The sequence below is a fragment of the Sinocyclocheilus grahami genome, unplaced genomic scaffold (genome assembly GCF_001515645.1).
Source record: "Sinocyclocheilus grahami isolate Dianchi unplaced genomic scaffold, SAMN03320097.WGS_v1.1 scaffold100.1, whole genome shotgun sequence".
NCBI classification, from domain to species: domain Eukaryota; kingdom Metazoa; phylum Chordata; class Actinopteri; order Cypriniformes; family Cyprinidae; genus Sinocyclocheilus; species Sinocyclocheilus grahami.
Genome location: NW_015505279.1, coordinates 1,269,482 through 1,291,961, shown reverse-complemented (window position 1 = coordinate 1,291,961; position 22,480 = coordinate 1,269,482). Strand labels below are relative to the sequence as shown.

The 22,480-nt window shown below is 38.5% G+C and overlaps 1 protein-coding gene across 1 annotated transcript in view; it reads left to right on the top strand.

The window, feature by feature from the left end:
* LOC107588256 (myosin-IIIb-like) overlaps window positions 1-22,480 on the top strand; it is a 179,350-nt gene that overhangs the window by 128,550 nt on the left and 28,320 nt on the right. The window contains exons 31-35 of the mRNA XM_016276289.1: window positions 2,554-2,716; window positions 3,669-3,749; window positions 9,018-9,072; window positions 9,150-9,204; window positions 10,843-10,957. Of these exons, the coding sequence (XP_016131775.1) occupies window positions 2,554-2,716; window positions 3,669-3,749; window positions 9,018-9,072; window positions 9,150-9,204; window positions 10,843-10,957 (469 nt within the window). The remainder of the gene's footprint in view (window positions 1-2,553; window positions 2,717-3,668; window positions 3,750-9,017; window positions 9,073-9,149; window positions 9,205-10,842; window positions 10,958-22,480) is intronic.

Here is a 22,480-nt window from a genome sequence, read left to right as displayed (position 1 = left end):
CCAGCAGGGACATAGGAGATTCTGGGCTGGACGGAATCAACGAAGACGCAGGAGATTCAGAGAACACTGGAGATTCAGGAGAACTGGGAATAACCTCTTTAAACCAGTCTATAAGATCCTCCTCAAAAATGTCCTTAAGTTCCTCATAATAAGCTCCACATGCCAGGCTCAACTCACTCACTGTGGTGGGAGTGTGGGCTGGGATTTCATCTAAGCCGTCGATCTCCACTAACACTCCCTTGGTTATCTGCGGTGTTGCCGGCTCTCACACCTGGTCAGACGCATGATATGAAGCAGGCTCCAGGGCGATGACTCTCTCCAACCTATTCCTTGGTTCAGGGTCATCAATCGCAGAAGGCCGTTTTCCATGGTCTGCAGTGGGCACATGCAACAACACCATCGTGTCGTTCGGTGGTGGTGGATGGCTGGTCTCTGACAGTGATGGAGTGGGGCTGGTTGCGAAGTCATTATCCACGGGGCCGATGGTGAAAGGCGAGCTGTTGTTCACCAGCACCCACTCCATGAAAGCAGCGAAATCCTCCTTGGACCGTCCGCTGGAATGCGTGCATTCAATTGCTCGGTCAGGCTGGTATGGTAAAAAACACATAGCGAGCGATCAGGGTAGTGCATAAGGAAGGTCAGATGGATGAAGTCCCGTGTGTGGTCTTCCAGTGGATGGTCTCCATGCGGAGAAGCTGGACTGTGGGAAGGTCCATGGGGAAAAAAAAGAGATTAAAAAGAAACAAAAGAGGGGAAAACGCTGCTAATAATATTACTGTTTGTTGTCAGTTCTTCTGTTACAGTATGGTAGTATAATAACTTGTACAACAAAGAAGAATAGTTCAGGAACACCTGTTTAATATCAAACTAACTGGAGAACAGGAACAAATGCTACCAAACACAATTGCTAACGAGAGCCAACAAATACTGAGGGAGAACAGAAGGCTTAAGTACACAAAGCAAACAAGGAACAAATGAGTTAATTAACAACAATTTATATATATTTTTTTTATTTTATTTTTTTACAGGAAAATACCTATTTTTTACAATATTGCCAACACATTTATTAAATACAGGAACGAGCCTGTTCTAGGAGCAGTGGACATACTGAAAAACTAAGAAAAGGGTTCAGAGAAGCAATACATGTTATTAAATCACACAAGCATATATAAAACAAACAATAAATAGCAACATTTGTTTTAGTAGCAGCAGGGATGGACTGGCCATAGGGCCATAGGGATTTAATGGTGGGCTGTCGAAACCAAATATACAGTGCCTTCAAAAAGTATTCAGACCCCTTCATTTTGTTTAATGACAAAGCCAAAACCAGATTTGTGTTAACATTGCTAAAGAAAAAAACTGAATTATCACTACTTCATTAAAGCACTTTTGGCAGCAATCAGCAACACAGGTTTATTGGGAAATAATGTACATGTAGTGGCATATCTGCAAAATTTTGTGACACTTTCAAAGTGAAATGTCCAGTCTGTGGTGCATGTTTTATCCAAAACTGATGAACATAAATCTTTCAACATTTGATTTTGTTTGTTGTACATACCGCGGAAATGAAGAGTCCGCTGTCCGGTGAGTGGTTCTAAAAGGTTGATGCTCTGTCATGTTTGAAAATAGCCACCTACGCTAAACTAAACCCAGCTTGTTTCTACAAGCCACCCTGCATCTCAAGTGCAGTTCTGCACCAGGTGAGCTGTTGAGCAAGTTTACTATATCAGATAATACATTTATCTGGAGCTGGTTATGTGATGTGTTGTGTCATGCTCAATATTAGATTCATATTACTCTGACTGACATTCTAATTATATCATAGGCTTTCATTATTGTGCTCCTAACAGCCATTAAAATGTCTGATAGAAAATGCATAGAGCTGTGGATCAGTCAGGAAGAGCTCTAGACATTGACCAAACTAACTAAACAAGCTCTACACGTGTGACTTTGAGTCTCGGAGATGGTTAATTGGGATGTCTGCTATAGATATACATAATTTATTATGAATTTGCCTTTCATAGCACAGAGAACAATTTTAGCTTTGTCTATTAGTGCATTTTCTGTCAAACCAATGCTTCCAGAAAAAGTATTTATAAGCCAAGGTCATGGTTTCTTTCCTCACATTCTTTCACAATCGCTCACTCTCACTTCTGTCTGTCTGAGAAGTTAAGGTAGTGGATCTAATTGACCAGATGGTTGGCATCTGCAACTCTGGAATAAAAAAAGAAAATGTTCAAAGAGTCCTTTTTCAAACTTCTTCCAGAAAAAGTATTTATAAGCCAAGGTCATGGTTTCTTTCCTCACATTCTTTCACAATCGCTCACTCTCACTTCTGTCTGTCTGAGAAGTTAAGGTAGTTATCTGTGGATCTAATTGACCAGATGGTTGGCATCTGCAACTCTGGAATAAAAAAAGAAAATGTTCAAAGAGTCCTTTTTCAACCTGAACCCCTTGATTATTTTGTGTGCCCGACAGACACATGAAGGTGGTGTTTTTATTGTAAGGTCTGAGCATGCTTCCCTGCATCTGTGACTGTATGTGTCTTTGCAGGTATTTCTGAAGTACTATCACGTGGAGCAGCTCAATCTGATGTTGCGGGAGGTGATCGCGCGGGTGGTGTTGATGCAGGCCTACACCAAAGGCTGGCTGGGAGCTCGGCGATATCGGAGAGAGAGAGAGAAACGCAACAACGGGGCGATTATTATACAGTCAGGTTCTTGTAACCCAAACGCATTACCAAATGACTCTGATAACAGATGCATGTACAGGGCTCAACAGTAAGGATATATGGATGGTCTGAGGCTCGTTTGTGAGGGTCACTGCATTTTACGTTTGTTAATCATGTGTGATGATTTATTTTGGCAACTAAAATTAATGTTCTATAGCTGTCTAATATGAAGGAGGAAATTTGTTGAAATTTCAAGGACAAAACATGGTTAGAACGGATGGAAAATTCTAAAGAAAAATGGGCTGCACTGTATGGCATTTTACAACTAAATTAATAACTTGCTTTGCATACACTATTGTTTATAAGTTTGGGGTTGGTAAAGCTTTTTATGTTTTTGAAAGAGCTCTTATGTAAAATTGTAAAATATTATTTGAATTTAAAATAACTGTTTTCTATTGTAATATGTTTTAAAATATAATTTATTCCTGTGATCAAAGCTGAATTTTCAGCATCATTACTCCAGTCTTCAGTGTCACATGATCCTTCAGAAATCATTCTAATGCTGATTTGCTGCTCAAGAAACAATTCTAATGTTGAAATCGTTTGTGCTGCTTAATATTTTTGTGGAGACAGTGATGCATTTTTTCAGGATTCTTTAATGAATAGAAAGTTTAAAGAACAGCATTTATTTGTAATGGAAATCTTTAAAACATATATTTACTGTCACTTTTGATCAGTTTAATGCTGAATTAAATTATTAATTTATTTTAAATTAGAATTTTACTGACCCCAAAAATTATCAATGTATCATATTTGTGACGGTTTATCCATTGAGAATGTTGTAAGTACTGGTTGAGCTTTTTGAGAAAAAAAAAACCGTATTGTTGATCTCCGTTTTGTATTACACTGCTGTGATGAATACTAGAAAATGTTTGCCACTATAAACTAGTATTCCGTGTTTTAATCCCCTCATGTCTTTCTTTGTGTCTCGGTGTAGCCTGGAGGGGTTATGTGGCCCGTCAGAATCTGAAGCAGATAAAGAGAGAGCGTGAGCAGGCTGCTGTACGAATCCAGTCAAGTACGTATCTCTGAGCATTCTGTGCAACTCAAATAACACTAATGTCGCTATATTGTGGAAATATTCCCAGAAGAAATTCTACTCTTTACTTTAATTTTCTTTATTTTTCTCTGATTTTCAGTGTAGTGTGATTTATTGGCATGACAAACAACACTCACTTGTAAAGCATCTGAGCTGTGAAGTCAAGTCAAGTCACCTTTATTTGTATAGCGCTTTATACAATACAGATTGTGTCAAAGCAGCTTTACAGTGTTAAACAGGAAAATAGTTTGTCAATAATGCAAGAGGACAATAACAAAGAGTCATTTTTCAGTTCAAGTCAGTTAATTGATGAGTCAGTGATGTCACCATCCAGTTCATGGAAAAAGTGCAAAGTAAAGTAAAATAAAAAATTATGAAAATCAAACTAGAACAACACAATATAAAATAAATGATTGTGTTTTTACTCAAAAGAATATTCTAATATTCATATTATTTATATGTAATGCTATACAAAATATAACAAAAGTTTGGGTCTGTTAGATTTTTTAAAAAGAAAATAATATGTTTATTTAGCAAGAGTGCATTAAATTGATCGAGTGACAGTGAACATTTAAAATGGGACAAAATATTTGATTCAAATAAATGCTGTTCTTTTGAACTTTCTATTCATGAAGAAACATGTATCACGGTTTCCACAAAAATATTAAACAGCACAACTGTTTTCAACATTGATAATAATAGGAAATGTTTTTTTGTGAAGTTTGGAGCAATGATGCTGGAAATCCAGCTTTGCCATCACAAGAATAAATTACATTTTAAAATATATTCAAATAGGATTTGGTCATTTTGAACTGTAATAATATTTCACTATATTACTGTTTTTATTGTAGTTTTAATACAGCCTTGGTGAGAATAGGATATTCTTTCAAAAACATAAAAAATATATATTTTTTAAACTTAGACCCCAAAGTTTTGAATGGTAGTGTAATTATCAAGATGACTGGAGTGTTCAGAAAATTAAGTAGTAGCAGTAGTGAAAATGTATGAGCCAAGAGCTAAGACAGCTCTTTCTTTCTTTCTTTCTTTTCAAATCTCTTGCATTTTGTTTCTTCCAATCATGAACTTCTGCATTTTCACAAAGTGCCTTTTTTGATCTCAACAAACAATCCCATGAAACAGTGCTGCTAAATTAATCATGTGTGAAGCCAGTGTCTCTTTTGCAAGTTTGGGTCACAGCATTTGGTCCCCATGTTTCTTGAGCTTCTCTCTTTGCTTTCATCTGTTTCCCAGAGCAGGCGGCAGAGGAGTGAAGAGAGAGCGAGAGTGCGATAGAGAGAGGGATGAGAGGGATGGGGGGTGCTGGGGTTTCCCTGCCACCTCCTCTCTCACATTCCCGGCCCATTACAGACTCTCACATACCAGAAACAAGATGGCTTTTTATACTGTCACCCTTTTCATCAGAAATGTAAATGAATTCTTACTCGGTGTGGCCTGACAGAGATCAAAGCGGGCATATTAACCTTCTCAGGGCGCGTTTCCATCGCCACGCTCGTCTTCTGAGGGCATGAGGAGAGAGGGGCGGAGGCAGGGGTCCGGGGGTCCGGGGGGAGGAAGGAGAGGGAGGAGTGATGCTATTGTTCTCCTCTCCTCTTCTGGTGTACTTCAGTTCCCCTTTTTGACAGACATCTCTCTCTCACTCTTTGCTCGCAGTGTGTCCGCTGGTGCAGGTGGCGCGGTGTTCGGCCACATGTTCAGAGATGTGTAGAGGTGTGAGTATCCACTTTGAGGTGGGCCGCATTAGCATTTCTAAAATAAACACTCGTCTTTCAAACATTTGAGATCCATACACTGAGAATATGCCGAGCACAGTGAGCCAAACACAGTATGCAAATTGAACAGCTGCTTTAGGGGGGAAATGTATTCTGTATCCATGAAACAAGATGGCTTTTTATACTGTCACCCTTTTCATCAGAAATGTAAATGAATTCTTACTCGGTGTGGCCTGACAGAGATCAAAGCGGGCATATTAACCTTCTCAGGGCACGTTTCCATCGCCACGCTCGTCTTCTGAGGGCATGAGGAGAGAGGGGCGGAGGCAGGGGTCCGGGGGTCCAGGGGGGAGGAAGGAGAGGGAGGAGTGATGCTATTGTTCTCCTCTCCTCTTCTGGAGTACTTCAGTTCCCCTTTTTGACAGACATCTCTCTCTCACTCTTTGCTCGCAGTGTGTCCGCTGGTGCAGGTGGCGCAGTGTTCGGCCACATGTTCAGAGCTGTGTAGAGGTGTGAGTATCCACTTTGAGGTGGGCCGCATTAGCATTTCTAAAATAAACACTCGTCTTTCAAACATTTGAGATCCATACACTGAGAATATGCCGAGCACAGTGAGCCAAACACAGTATGCAAATTTAACAGCTGCTTTAGGGGGGAAATGTATTCTGTATCCAAAGGATATCTTTAGGAAATGTTGGTAAACATTCTGTCCTGAGGTTCATCTTCTGCAACTCAAACTGTATTTTAGTAAACGGAAACTATATTAACTCTTTCCCCACCAGCGTTTTTGAAAAAAAGTTGCCAGCCACCGCCGTCATTTTTGATGATTTTCACTAAAATTTCATGGCCCCCAGAATATTTTGTTTTATGAATATCTGAACATGCAATACATCAAAATAAAGAACAGAGCCTCTACCTTTAAACAAAAAAGAAAATCAGTCAAGCATTCTTTTTTTATCAACACATTAATGTAGGTACGTTTTATTAAACAAAAAGCTGAGAAAATCACGTTTTTATCAAATACTACATCTGGATCATATTCAGTAGGATGATCAAAGAAAATATGTAGTAGATTGCTTCCAATTACAAACTCCCTAAAGCTTCACAGTCCTTTGGCACTTCCGGGATCGCCATTTCACTCGTTAACATTAGACGGTTTTCATTTATATGCTGTTTGTTGTTGATGATCGCATTGTTTCTCATATGTATATGCATACATACGAGATCACTCGTTTCTGCCTCATTCAGGAGATGCGTAATAGTATTTCCAGTGAGGCTAATATTAATTTCAATGTGAGCTAATTTAAGTTCACTGGTAACCCGTTTAAATCTGAGACAATGCAATATAGGGACCCACTTTATATTAAGTGTCCTTAACTACAATGTACTTACATTTAAATTAATCATTCAATACAATGCATTTATTATGTGCAGACATGCTTTTACATTGTACTTATATTTGAAAATACTGTCCTGCAATTACATCTGTAATTAATTTCTGTAGTTGCATCTATAATTACACTGTTGACCCTACCTCTATCCCTTAAACCTAACCAGACCACCAAACCTGTCCCTAACCGTATCCCACCTCAATAGCAGCAAGTGTTTAGCAAATCAACATGAACACAACAGGTGCATTATACCTAACAATTCATTCTTTTTATTATTAAGTTAATAGTATTTAAAGCCGCCGAATATAAATTGGGACCCAATATGGTTTATTGATATTACACTAAACATGTTCAAAGCAAATGTGTCATATAACACATTCATGATATCTTACGGCTGTTTAAAAAACACATGTAAATATTACAAAGTACTTGTAAATATAATTACCACATTATAAAGCCTTTTGGACCTTTACAATAAGACTTTGTATTTGCCACTTTACACTAAAAGAACACTAATAAAATGTAGAAAGATACTGTGCAGGTCTTAAAAAAATGTCAAGATATGAGAATTATAACTGTGGGAATTATTGTGTTATAAACCACCATACTCTTAAAAGCTATGACCACAGATAGGTAAGTATTATAATGCAGTATAACTGTTGTTAAAATTATTCATGTTCACACAAGGCTTTTATGCATTAAATATAACTGGGGTGTGTTTCCCAAAAGTACTGTTAGCTTACTGTGTATGCAAGTTCTGTCTTTACCAACACAGTTTAACAATTCCCAAAACCATAAATCCAACAAACATTCACAAGCAGCATCATGAAGTTGTGTGGTTGGGAGCATAGTTTCTTGTTAGTATGACATGTGGACTGACATAGATCACGGTCTAGGGTGCAGTAAGCAAGCCATCATGCAGCACATTCTGTATCTTCCATGCCATTTAAATATGTGTGTGTGAACAATCAGCAGTGTTTTTGAAGAATGTGCTGATGTGTAAATGTGTAAAGGAGTCTTGGAGTGTGACATAAGGAAAGCATCAATCAAACATCAAATAATCCAAAACGACGAGTAGTGAACACAAGTAGTGAAGTGCTCCTCAGCTGGCATGTTCAACAGAGCAGCATCTCAGAGAAATTATGTTGTGGAGAAAGCTGCTGATGACATGTACATGGGAATAAAGTGTACACCAATTACATACTGCATGTAAAATATCAACGGCTTTCTGCCGTGTAAATTAGCTGTAAATATATAACATTAATTGTGATCTCAAATTATTATTCCAGCACCTGCATGTGACGTCATTAATGACAGTCTTGTATTGTTGAATCAATGTGGTTCAAATGACAGAAGTGCATCCATGTTACTATGCTTTCGGGAAACAGTCATGACTGGCTAGTTAGTTTCTACAGTGATGCACAGTACTATGGTGGTTAAGCAGCAAGTTACAGTGTGTACAGAAAACGCACCCCTGGCTGCGTATACATCTGAACACCCTCCAAAACACGACAAACTATATACACTCTCACTCTGTTTCCGGTGGTTTGTGTGTTTGAGTTTACAGGCCTGTGTTCACACCCTGATCTGCTCTGCTCTGATTAAAGCCTGAAGTTTTGTGAGTTTTAATTGGGCGTTGAAAGTGGAATAAATGACTGCTTTAGCATTTTAGAGTAGCGCTGCTGCTTTCATGTGTTCTGAGGTTTACACTCATTTGTATGAGTGATAAAGTACTAATTGCTCACTCAGAACTCATTGTGTATTTTTATCCTAAACATTCACTTAGTGTGTCTGATCAAAGGAAACAATTTATCCGAATCTATGTATACAAGTAGGAAACTTTTTACATTACATTCGATATAACCAAAAAGCAAAATACGCTATTAGTCATACTAATCTGTGGCATTTTTTATTAATGGGGTTTTCATTGCTCAAACTTGGTGTTAGTGATTTGGACAAACCCACCCTCTGTATTAATCTTCTTCTTTTTTCCTACAGATTCCTCAATAGGTGTGCTATTACATTTCTGAGCAATCAGATTTATGATTCTCTCCTTGTTGATGATAAAACTAGTAAATTATGATTCATGTTATTTTATTCATTGTTTGTGTGAATGTTTGTTACAGCATACAGAGGCTACAGAGTCCGGAAAGACTACAAACAGAGTCAACAATGGACTGGGTGAGTGAGGGTGTGTTCATTGTGTTTGTTTCCTTTGTATGTTATCATGGTGTATTTTTGCATGATTGTGTGTTTAGGTATCTGTTTGTTCTATACAGTAGGTCTCCTACAGCACGTCCCAGTGATGTTGTGGTAGCGTGTGTGCATGCATTTTATTCATCTTTCTTAAATCATAGCTCCTGAGTGACAATCCACTCGCACACACATGCACTCTGTGAATAAACACTAGTAGATGATCGTCTTTAACCTTACTGCAGATCTGGCTTCTGACAGAAATGTTGCAGTGTTCAGAAGACGCCGGTGATCAGTGTTGTTGAATGCAAGTTAATGTGAAACAAAATGCAGATAACTACCAATAATTAGCTCTTTATTTAAAAAATAAACATTTTAATTTTGGTTTTGATTTGACAAAAACAAAATGTATTTAATATTAAAAAATGTAATTATGTACAATAACATTGTATTTGATTTGTTTCTTTTTTGCTATGTTTTGTTTCATTTTGCTTTGTTTTTTGTTTTTTGTTGCTTTGTTTTGTTGTTGTTGTTCTTTTGTGTTGTTTTGCTTTGCTTTGTTTAGTTTTGTTTCGCTTTGTTTAGTTTATTTCCACGACATTCTAATTTATTGAGATGCACCTGTATGTATAATTTTAAACACAAAATAGAACTGCCGTGCTGCTCTTTTCCGGGCTGCTATAAAGGTTTTACCTGCTTTTATGGTGCTTCCTGTCCTTTTGCCCTTGGTCACTGTATGCTTTTATGCTATGGAATATTGCAGCAGGAGCATCCTCCGAATATACAGGTTTGAAACAACACAGAGCTGAGTAAACATGGACAACATTTTCATTTTTGAACAAACTAGTCCTTTAATTGCACGTCTGATACGGCTCAAGTTAATATGAACTCTACTGTCACCCGACTGCACTGAATATTACACAGAGCACCCCTCAGATCAAACAGCACAGTCCTTGAGACAAAAGAGACAGTTCCCTCGTAAAGAATTCACTTCTCCGCTGAGAGAGAGAGAGCGAGCGAGGAACCCATGGAGGTAGAGAGAGAAGGAGTGAATCAAAAGGCTGGAAAAGCGTGGTAGAGAGTAAACGCTGACTTCTCCCTGAGGTGATTTGTCTTTTCGCTGCTCTCTCTACAGATGTTGGAGCCCCTTTTTTCCAGTAAAGACCTGAGGTTCTTTACTAGGACTTTGATATCCTACTCGAATTCAATATGTGAAATAGTAGAGCCACTCTGTGACTTGGAGCACATCGCTGAGCTTTGAAGTCTGATCCAATTTTTGCTGCTCGCCATTTGATGTTGAAAGGATGAGATGAAGAAAACGTACAGTTTTTTGCCAGTAACTCTGCTGAGCATATGTAAGATTAAAACAGCCCTCTCCTTTGGAGGGTGTACTTAGAAATGTTAAGCAGATTAATTCTTTCCTATAGCTCTTTTATTCAAAGATAAAATTAAATGTGTGTGGAAGTCTGCGAGGACGGCCTCCGTTATTTCCTGCATTACAATGAAGCGAGCGTGACGAGAGAGAAAGAGAGGGAGAGCTCTGGTACCAGTGCATTAGCACTTACTGTTGCCAAACACTGTGTGTTAATGGATGCTCCAAAACAGCCTGCTCTTATTAAATCACTTCAATTATTTCACACAAAAGACCCACTGCTGTTTTATCCATTATGATCCGCTTGTTTATATTTGTTTGCTTTGTTTCCTGATGTGTTTTCTGTTGACGTGGGTGTGTGTGTGTGTGTATGCATTTCTTTTCAGGTTGTCTCTGTCAGCGCAGACGCGGGCAGCAGAGAGGACAGCTCCGGTGACGTGTCTGTGCTGAAGACAGACAAACAGAGTGACAGCAGTGAGAGAGATGGGCTGCAGGAGAAGGGTGAGTCAACTCACACATTTACACGTGTGTGCGTCTGCTGCTGTAACATTCCCATAGTCCCGATTCCACACACACATGCAGACATGAATAATGAACAAAGAGCAATGACACAAATGACCCAACATTTACTCTCCCTGTTGTTGTTCCAAATTGACTTTTGAAGAACCTCTAAACCCCCCCCCCCATAAAACGCATTTTAGAGTGGTTTTTTTCACCTGCTTAAGTAGGACTTAAGTAAATATGTATATGCAATTTCATTATTACTTTTGTTGTCTTTGAAATATGGTTAAAGTGTACTACTGAAGCATTTATGATAAACTAAAATATAATATAATTTAATTTCTATTATGATGTATTTAAATATATTTGCCATAACACATTTGTAATGATAAAGGTGTAGTTTAGTACATTTAAAATGTTAATTTTAAATAGAATATTGAATAATATACTACAGGCAAAATTATAATCAAATACTTTGCATGTGTTTTAGTATGTTAAAACATCACTTCTTTAAAGCATGACAAAATGTTTTAAAATGTACTTTAAAGTAAAACTTTTAATTAGACATTACAAAATGCACTCTTAACAGTGTACTTAAGTGTAAGAAACAGTCATGAAAGTGTACTCTTTTTAAGTACACTTAATTAGCCTTTTATTTCATAAATATTATTTTCCAGTATTGTGTTTATATATATATATATATATATATATATATATATATATATATATATATACTTGTAAGAACTACACTGCAATTTAATACAATTAGGTGCACTTCTTTTTCAAAAGGGGTGTAGGAGATTTGAAAGCTGCAGAAAAGAAGATTTTTAGTGAATAACAACCAAAATTTCACTTCCTCACACAAAGCTATATTATGTGGCACAAGTCATATGAACTACTTTATGGTACGTTTTGAAGTTTGACATGAATGAGCAGCAGAAACATTTTGCTAAACATATTCTTTCGCGTTTCACGAAAAAAAAAGAAAGTCATACAGGTTTGGAAGCACGTAAGGGTGAGTAAATGATTACAAAATCTTCATTTTCTGGCTAAACTATTCCTTTAATACCAGAAGTACCTGCTTTTTTCTCTCTCTCTGATTCTCATGTCCTGTCATATCAGCTTATGGTTTGGCTGAGCTTTCAGTTTCGGGCCAGACAACGGATCACATCAAAGACTCACACACGCCAGTGACTCTATTAAACGTTCACAGTTACAGTGACACAGAGACCAAAACACACATATTTGCTGAACATATGTTTGCTTTGTGTTTTGCCCTGGGCTGTGAATTCCATTAATGAGAGCTGCCTGGGAGAGATTCTGTTTATTCAAGCCAAGTCAAGTCAAATATATTTTAATAATACAATACTGTATCTTCAGGCCTTATAGGCGCTTTACATATAGCCAAAATTTGCTAAAGAGTATGCATGAGTATACTGTATGTATCCGGGTAAGGTTGCATATACTTATAGAAGTTGTATAATATGAGTTTATATTATATTAATATATTATATTTATATTCATAATTAATTTGAGTTATTCATTTGTTGTGCAGTGATATTGAGGATCACAAAATCGGTGAGGTTTTGTTCAACTGATAAAAAATTTAGTGCAGTGACAAGACTAGTAAATCAGTAATTCTAGTAAATCAGTTCGTTCTAAATGGACCTTTCTCTCATACTTCAATTGAGTTCTATAAATTAGGGAGTATTATAGTTTATTAAAATTTAGCATAAATGTATCTTTTCAGGTTTTCTGTTGTAACCTTAAAACTTTCATCCAAAATCAACATTGACAGAATAGAGGTCCACCCTAATTCACAAAGATCCTCCCACTTGGAGATTTATGGCTTTAATGATTGGAGATATATGCTGAATTATGTTCAGTAGCTTACACTAGTGTTAAAAGCTAGTAGTGTCAATAATGTCACATTTATAAATAACATTGCTCACTAAAACTGTTGTCCAGTTCTAGTTGCACTTTTCACACAGTTCAGTCTGTCGCTCACTGTATTTACACTCATGCAGTGCTGGAGGATAAAGATCTGTCAGCATGTCTCTGGCTCGCAGTTTAAAGCTGTTTAAGTCAAATTACCTCACCTTGAATATGCAAAGAACAGAACTGCTGACTGGACAGCCCTGAGAGCCAACACACACACAGACTGGTTTTAGATCACAGTGTGATGCCTTCATCAGAGGAGCTGTTGGCTAAACTAAAGGTTTGATTCAGTCTGTAAGGAGAACACATGTAAGTGTGTGTGGATGTAATTTGGATGTGTGTGTTGTGGAAGAGTAAGCAGGGCAGACTTTGATCGGAAGAGATCAGAGTGTGTGTGTGCGTGTGTGTGTGTCAGGGGAGACGGCAGTGCCAGATGTCTGGAGTTCTGCTCACTTCCTGCCTCTCATCCTGCTGCTGTCACCCTAGAGACACACACACACACACTATCCCTGTCTAACTTCTCCATATCAAATGTTTGGGAGGTCATGGCCGGTGTGTTACGCTGAGACCCAACACACTTCTCCTGTCTTTATTGGACGTGAAGTGCACTGCTGAGTCTCCGATCTGATCCCAGCTGTTACAGAATGTAGTGTGTGTTTGTGACTGAACAGACTGAAAGTCCATCACCATTTCACATGGCCTGTGATTTTAACTGCTGATGCTGTACAATCACTAGAAACACTAGAGCAGGGGTTCTCAAAGTCTACATTTAAAGGTCCAAATCTGAATTTTCATCAGTGTCAAAGGTCCGGACCGGAACTTGTTTTTAATAAAACTAAGTGATTAAAAAAAATTATTACTAATATTAGCGGTGAAATGTCGCCCGATTATGTCAAACGTCATACGCTCACTGGATGTCACAACAGATGTCATAAAGGAAAAGTTTCAATCTCGCCTTCGCTTTCATTTCGGACCATCTCCAAAAAGACATAAAAAAAAACGAAACAAATGATTTACAAGTTTAATATGCATATATCAAAGTAGATTCAATCTCGCCTTCGCTTTCATTTCGGACCATCTCCAAAAAGACATAAAAAAAAAACTAAACAAATGATTTACAAGTTTAATATGCATATATCAAAGTAGGAAATATAATTAGTGCTCTTGAAATATGAAATGGAGGCGGGTCCGGATTGAATTTCCTCCGGATCCGGACCGGAGTCTGGACTTTGAGAAGCGCTGCACTAGAGCATAAACATTTTCGTTTAGCGACCAATTCTCACTAATAATTAATTGCTTATTAGCACGCATATTACTAGCATATTAGCTATTTATAAGTACTTATAAAGCACATATTAATGCCTTATTCTGTATGACCTTATTTTAGATCCCATAAAGGGGTCATATGACATTGCTAAAAAGAACATTATTTTGTGCATTTGGTGTAATGAAATGTATTTATGCGGTTTAAGGTTCAAAAAACACATTATTTTCCACATACTGTACATTATTGTTTCTCCTCTATGCCCCGCCTTTCTGAAACGCGTCGATTTTTACAAATCTCATCGGTCTGAAAAGCGAGGTGTGCTCTGATTGGCCAGCAATCCAGTGCGTTGTGATTGGCTGAATACCTCAAGCGTGTGACGGAAATGTTATGTCCCTCACCATACTGTGATGCCGTGTGTGCAATGAGCGCCTGTGATGCGCGACGAGACAAAACCAGTAAAACCCATTATAAAAGAGGCATTTGTTGCATCCAGTGGGGACATAATTACTGATTATAATGACTTATACTGACTTTTTTACGCATTGCGTTGTGTATCGCGCTGCGTAAACATAAAACCATGTCTGCATTTGTGATCGGAGAAATGACAAACAACAAGCACTACTCTACACTGCTCAAAACTCACGTTTGAATCATCAGTGGCAAATCCTTTAAATATGAAAACGTTCTTACAGGCTGTGAGTCATGTAGCACCATCTTTCAGGTTTCATTAAAAAATATCTTAGTTTGTGTTTTGAAGATGAATAAATGTCTTATGGTTGTGGAATGACATGAAGATGAATTAGTCCTTTAATGTTTATTAACAGCCACGTCTGTATTCATTGCCACAGACACAAATTTTGATTCGTCCCTTAGTTTATACAAATGGACTGCAGTTTTTCTGGGTAGCTTAGACACTAAAATCCATAGCCAAATATGACAAACCATATGTTTTTAAAAAAGAATGACTGACACATTTCTCTTTATTGTAAACACTATACATTTTAAAAATATTTTGGTCCCACTTTATATTGTGGCCCTAATATCTTGTGCACTTATATAGTAACTAGATGTGTATATAGTATGTAACCACAGTGTAAGTACACATTGGTACATAGCATCTATAGCTGTAATGTTTGTGTAACTACACATATGTAACAACCCATGCACTGAATGGTATGTGTAAATACAAATGTGTAACAGGACATTGGTAACAACACTCTTTGGTAATGAAAGTGCAAATGTGTAACAGGACTAACAGCACTTTTTGGTAAAGAAAGTGTTACACTTTATATTAAGTAAACAATTCCTATGGATTTACCATGTAATTACTCTGATGTTACACAGCAGTGGCCCGTAAGTTAGGCTTTACATATAAATTGTGGTTGGTGTGTTACAGAATGTTACACTTAATATAAAGTGGACAGTTCCTGAGGAGTTACCATGTAAGTACACTGGTATTACAGTGGTGCACCAACTCCACCAACTTGAGATCCAACTCCTTCCACTTGTGCACCACCTCCACCAACTTGAGATCCAACCCCTCCCACTTTACATATCCCTAAACCTACCCATCTCCACCCCCTGGATCCCATTTCCACCCCTAAACTTACCCATCTCCACCCCCTGGATCAAATGGTTTCAATTACTCTTATACATACTGTTGATACACAATGTAGTTATATATGTCCTGTTACACATTTGTACTTACACAAACCATTCGGAGGGTTGTTACATGTGTGTAGTTACAGAAATATTACAGCTGTAGATATTATGTACCAATGTGTACTTACACTGTAGTTACATACTACGTACACATTTAGTTACTATGTAAGTACACATGTATTAGGGCCATTTAATATAAAGTGGGACCTACTGTTTAATTCAATGAGTAGGATCCTGTTATCCTATCTCTGCTGCAAGGCTTCAGCCTCCACAATGAGATAAAAGAGTGTAGGGCTCGAAAATAACAGACATTCGGAAAGTACTTTGGAAAGAAGGTGAGTGCATTTACATTATGGGAATGGAGTATGCCGCACAATGTACTCAATGTATACAAAGTTGTATACTGCATCATGTTGCATCTCGTCCCTCCTATGTCCCTCTCGTCCCTCCTATGTCCTTTCTTGGTATCCTCAAACAGAAGGATTTATTTTTTTAATCTGGTAATTATTAATTAATTTATTTAGCTTTTGGATTGGATACTACAGAGAAGGTTGCTAAACGATTACAAACATGTGATAAGCTAGTGATTTATGTTATTTTTGCAGAACTCCAAAAACACACTTATAGTATATGTATACAAAGTTGTATACTGCATCATGTTGCATCTCGTCCCTCCTATGTCCCTCTCGTCCCTCGTATGTCCTTTCTTGGTATCCTCAAACAGAAGGATTTATTTTTTTAATCTGGTAATTATTAAATTAATTTATTTAGCTTTTGGATTGGATACTACAGAAAAGGTTGCTAAACGATTACAAACAAGTGATAAGCTAGTGATTTATGTTATTTTTGCAGAACTCCAAAAACACACTTATAGTAACCTGTTGAAATGAACAATAGTGGCGGTAAATGGTCAACGATTTGTATTCCTTTTCGAACAATTTATAGCTACGGGAGCCGACGATCAATTAATAAATCCTTGATTGTACATGGTTCTTTGCACAAAACAATATGACCTTCAAACAATTTTGCTATAATGCATAATTTGTAAACTAATACATTTTGACGTGCGAATCATATAACCACCTCCCTATGCATAACTTTTTGAATGTAGTAAACTTGCTCAGTAGCTCACCTGGTACAGCATTGCACTTAAGATGTGGAGTGCTTGATCATGAGTCCTATGAAACATCACGATAAAAGAGCTCAAAATCATATAAAAAGCGAGCTGAAATGACATGGCTGCTTCAGCAAATGTGTTTTCATCTGACATTATTTTTTTTAACTTTACCGGTTCTGTTTTGGGAAGGTTTTAGTGCAGCTGGTATGTTGTTTTCAATTATAAATGCCTGTCAGTGCATTTGACAGTACGAAACCATATTTCAAAGACAATTAAATTATAAAAATTGTATTTAAATATGTACTTAAGTTCTACTCTACCCACGTGGTCAAAAAAGCACTCAAAAATGTATCTAATTACATTTCATATAAATTTAAACTATACTACATTTTCATTTAGTTGAAATTGACAACGTATCTGAAAATATTGTATTCAGTTTGCATTTCCTTTGATTGCTTCTTTTGAAGTATATTATTTATGTAATAAGTACTCCATTCTATGCTAACAGGTACTTTTTCACAAGGATATGCATTTCTGTAAACATTTTCTGTTTGTTTCTACTGAGGAACAAGTTGAAATTATTTTCTGTGTTATTCGACAGCATCTGAAGCATAGACATCAGTTATTTTGTTTGGAAATAACCAAATATTCCTTCAAAGTAGAAATCAGGAGTTAGAGTCTCTCTCTCTTTCAGCCCCTCAGCATCATAATTTACCTTTCTTGTTTTCTCACTGCTGACATGTATGTTTACCAAAAGCATAATCTTTATAAAGTGGGTTAACATAAGGAGCTCAGCTTTCAAAAAGCATGAAGTCTGATCCTTTTTAGCAGAGAAGGCAACAGAAGAGAACGAGTTTGCACTTATGAAGTACGGACGTATAAAGACAATGATGTGTTATTCAATATACATAAGTGCCCTTGAAAGGCATAAAGAAAATTCTAGAAAGGAAACACTTTATGCTGCCTTCTCTTATTTATTTTCGTGTGGATGGCAGGCCTGCACATTGGCCTGAAGGGTTCTGGGGAGTGGGAGTGTTAGAGTAGTCTGATCTGGGCTTTACTCAGTGTGTTGGCTGTGAAACACACCTCTGAACATGTCATCTGAATGCATCATCGAGTACAAGATCAAAAGTTTTACAGGATTAGCACAAATGAGTAACACAACAAATTAATGTGTGCACACGAACAGATAGTGTCATCTCTAGTTAGTGTGCCTTCACTCACTTTGGTGGATTAAGTTCAGGAAGTGCACATTTCCTCTAGGTAGTTTTGCCCAAATGAATTGAATCTTCTGGCTGAAGCCGAAATCTTCTCTTTGACTTGTTTGATCATGTGAAAGGAGAAATATATGCATTGAGGAGAACTGACAAACCATCAAAACACCTGCTGATTTAAAGACACTGAGCAAAAATGAGGAATAAAAGTGAAGTTAGTGAAGAGAAAATCAGTCGTTCACACTTGCTTTGATTTTAAATCTAATGCAATGACGTTCAGACATGTTGAACTGTGACTTAAGTGTCCAAATACATTTGTGGGCCAGTGTACATTATAAACATATTTTACTTACATTGTGAGTCCAAAGCAATCTTTGAACATCTTTTGACGTTGTTCTTGTTGTTCTCTGTAGATCACATCATTTGATAGAAGCAGGCTGCCTGTGCAGAGTTAAAGTCATTGACTGTGTCTAATTGGCTGCTCTGCTGACTGTGTCGGCCGCAGGGAACACTTCATGTCATGCAAGACGAACACAGATCTGGGATTTATTTTTTGGGTCCTTTATTGTCACCACCACAGTCATCATATCTGTCACACCAACCATCTGGAGCCCATTGAAACAATGTTTCTCTCTCTCTCTCTCTCTCTCTCAGACTCATTCATACAACATCACTCCCCTTTTTCCTCAAAAGTGCCAAATGCTAGTAAACTACTAACTAGGTAAAACTAGAAATGCTTATAATCAACTAGTTGGTGTCTGAAAGGTTACCAGTCTTAGGATATAATTAGCAAATATCAACAATTAAAACAGATAATATAAGTTTTTATTGCAAAAATTAAAAAAAAAAAAAATGTCCTCATTAGAATTTCTCCAATAACTGTATGTCACAAAACATCCTGGAGGCCCAACTATGCGCTTACCTGAATACTTGGACTCACTAAGCGATCCCCGTTACATATTCAAAAATTCAATACTGTTAGATCAGAAATATTGTGGCTGTGTAACATATTGTTTGTGGGATCCAACAGTTTAAGTCTTTCTCTGTTGCAGCTCTTTATTAAAGCAGCCATCTGTCAGACTGTAATGTTCTGAGAGCAGCACACCGAAATGAATAAAGCAACAGACTCTAGAAAAACACTGTCCTTTAATCTTACAAATAAACCTGTGGATTCTGCATAATAAAGGGAACATTGCTCGCAGCAGGGGATTTAAAGTCTGATAATGATGGTCCTGAAATGTGTTGTTTAAGTGAAAAAAAGGGAAAGAAAAAAAGTGTAAGAAAAACAAACTGTAGCAATGGAGAAGGTGGTGGTAATTTCCAGCCAAAACATTATCCGTTAAGTTTACAGGCATTTCTTTACACCCTAAAACACAATGCAATGCATAGTTCAAAATATGGCTAAAACACCTGTGAAAAATTAAAGGTTCTTTATGTAATTTTTTGACTGTACTAAACAATAAAAGTACCATAATATGTATGCAGATATTTAGGAAACATGCTATATTCATATACCTGTTTCTCTGAAAAGCAATACTACAGCCTTTCCAATTCTACTTTGAAATGTGCATCCCATGTTAGAACGTCAGTTTTTGTTTTGTGTGATTCTGCCCACTGCCAGTTTAACCAATAGTATTTCGACACCTCAGGTTGCCAGATGACGGAAAACAGTATATTGCAGCCATGGAAGTGAGCAAACTAACTGGGTCAAAGACCACAGATTCTACCCGACATAAAAAATTTGGCATCCAACCAATAAAGCTCTTTGTCCAGAGGCATATACAAATACAGATAAATCAACTCAAGTTACAATGTAAACTTATTGTCTTGTCACCTACCATGGAAAGTTGCGCTAGTTCCTTTTGTGTGTTTTCAAGTCTGAGGAGAAAGGGGGTGGGAGAAACAACGCTCTCCAATATTTTGAATTTGGACCACATTACCCATTGCAACTACTAGCTGTCAATATTACATACTGTACCTTTAATGCAGAAAATTGCTTCATATTAGCACACTACATTGTGCTTTATTTTTACAGGCTTTTCTTTGGGTGTTGTTGGACAACAGTCAACCTGGCCCAACCGTAATACTAATTCAACTACATTTTTCAGCAGTGAAAACCTCTCACGTTAGGCATGTAACCCTCAGGTTCCCTGAGAGGGGAACGAGACACTGCGTCATCTAGCGGTCGCTATTGGGGAACCTCTTCAGCGTGACCGGCATCTGAAGCACGTTTAAACACAACAATAACATTGGCCAGTGACAGCCTATGACACTACCGGTGCGACCATAGTATAAAAGGGCGCCAGGAGAATACGTCATCCGCTTCTTCGGCTGCAATAACGAAGCATGCGTTCTGAGGCATGGCAAGAAAAGAGGACGCAGTGTCTCATTCCCCTCTAAGGGAATCATGGTTACATGCATAACCTGAGATGTTCACTTTAGAGGGAACTCGAACTGCATCCTCTAGTGGTCGCTATGGGGAACGGAATACCCACGCTGCCATGTTGAGGGAAGTGCATGCCATATTTTCTGAGGCGAGCACTAAGCACCAACTCCACAGTGAAACCATCGGAGTCGCCCCTCGGGCACATCAATGGCTGTCAGTGACACTATCTCCTTCGGCCAAAGGACGAAAAATAACTTACCAGTTAAGGGCTGACACGGAAGCCTGGTCCCAGGGCAGAGCTCAAAGGCTTGGAATCAGATAACAATGTGCTTTAAGGCGATATGGCTGGGCATCTAGGTTTCACCACATTACCAGAACCTGGCCTGTCACCTAGGGGGGGACATCATACATCTACCCCTAATTCTCCCAGGGGGAGATACAGGATAGCCGACAACCAGTCTGCCTGAGGCAGAGTCTCTGACTTCAGATACGACAAAAAGGTGTCCAGTGCAAAGGGAATTGCAAGGAACCGGCAGTATACACCTTCACTGTACCTGCGATAGAGACTTCCTGTAGGATCTCTTTCTCCAGATCCCTCGAGCTGGTAGGCATATACCCCCACAGCCCAGTCAGATGGGAGACATTGTTAAGGTATCACTAAAGATACATATGTAGAGTGGGATACAAGATGAGACCAACTCCTGAACCAACTCGGAGAAAGGGTATGATGCTGGCAGCGTGTAACCCTTACCATAAATGGATTATAGAAAGTGCACAGGATGCTCAGCGTGTGCACTTACCATAAGCATGGATTTAAGAAAGCACTCAGTGTCGTTATAGAGGCCATGAAGAGGTATGACTGCATCATGAAGCTATAGGAAGCAGCGTACTCGACTCTTTGAGTAAGAGGAGGACTCACATACTCGACCTTGCACATAACACACGACTCCTGAGAGTAACGTGCTCAAGGTGACCCATCAAGCTGTGAGGGGGCACTGTTGCGCACAGTCCATCAGGAGGGCCGAAAGTACGGCCCAACAACCTGAAATGACTGCTTCACAGGCCTAAAGGAGCAGAGCACTCAACTCTCAGAGTGAGAGGAGAACTCACATGCTCAAAAGGGTGCATGATGGGGCTCCAGGAGTATATAACTCCAATTGAGGGAAGTACTGCCAACTCAACCATAAGGGCAGTCACATGATGGGAGCCCCAGGGAGCAGCATGCTCAAAGTGACCCTGTAATAAGGGGAACAATGCCAAACTCAACCATAAGAGCAGCCTAACAGAGAGGCAAAGATGACCTAACAACCTGGTATGGCTGCCTCATGGAGCTCCAGGGAGCAGAGAACTCGACTTTCAGAAATGAGACGAGAACTCAGACGCTGTCCTTGGGAGTGGTGTGCTCATAGATGACCCTCTAGAGTGATGGGAGTACTGCCAAGCTCAACCATAAGACCTGGTATGCTTGGGCTAAGGAGAACCTAATTGGGCAGGTCTACTAGACCACAAACCCCAAGACGTCACCAGAGTAAAGAGAGAGAGGTCCCAGATATGGCCCTCATCTCCTCACTTTCGACAGGGGAGGCCCATGGGGAGCCCTACTACCCAGTATTGAAAGTCAGTGGCACAGAACGGAGGTCCCAGATGTGCTGCAAGAGGTAGGCTAGTTAGCGTACACACAAGAAACGCAAGAAAACTAGCGAAAACAGTATCCTTAGGAAATGAAATTGATCTTTTTCACCCACCATATCTCACGTGGATGGCTCTTAAGATATATTGCAGATATCTTCTGGAGACATGGATGAAGATTACCACACTTTGGGTCACCTAGATCCAGACCATCAGTATGCAGTTTCTATGTAAAAGGAAACAGCCAACACAGCAGGGTGGGGGGGGGGGGGGGCCACAATAAGTTTTGGAAGCCCCGGGGGTGGGGCAC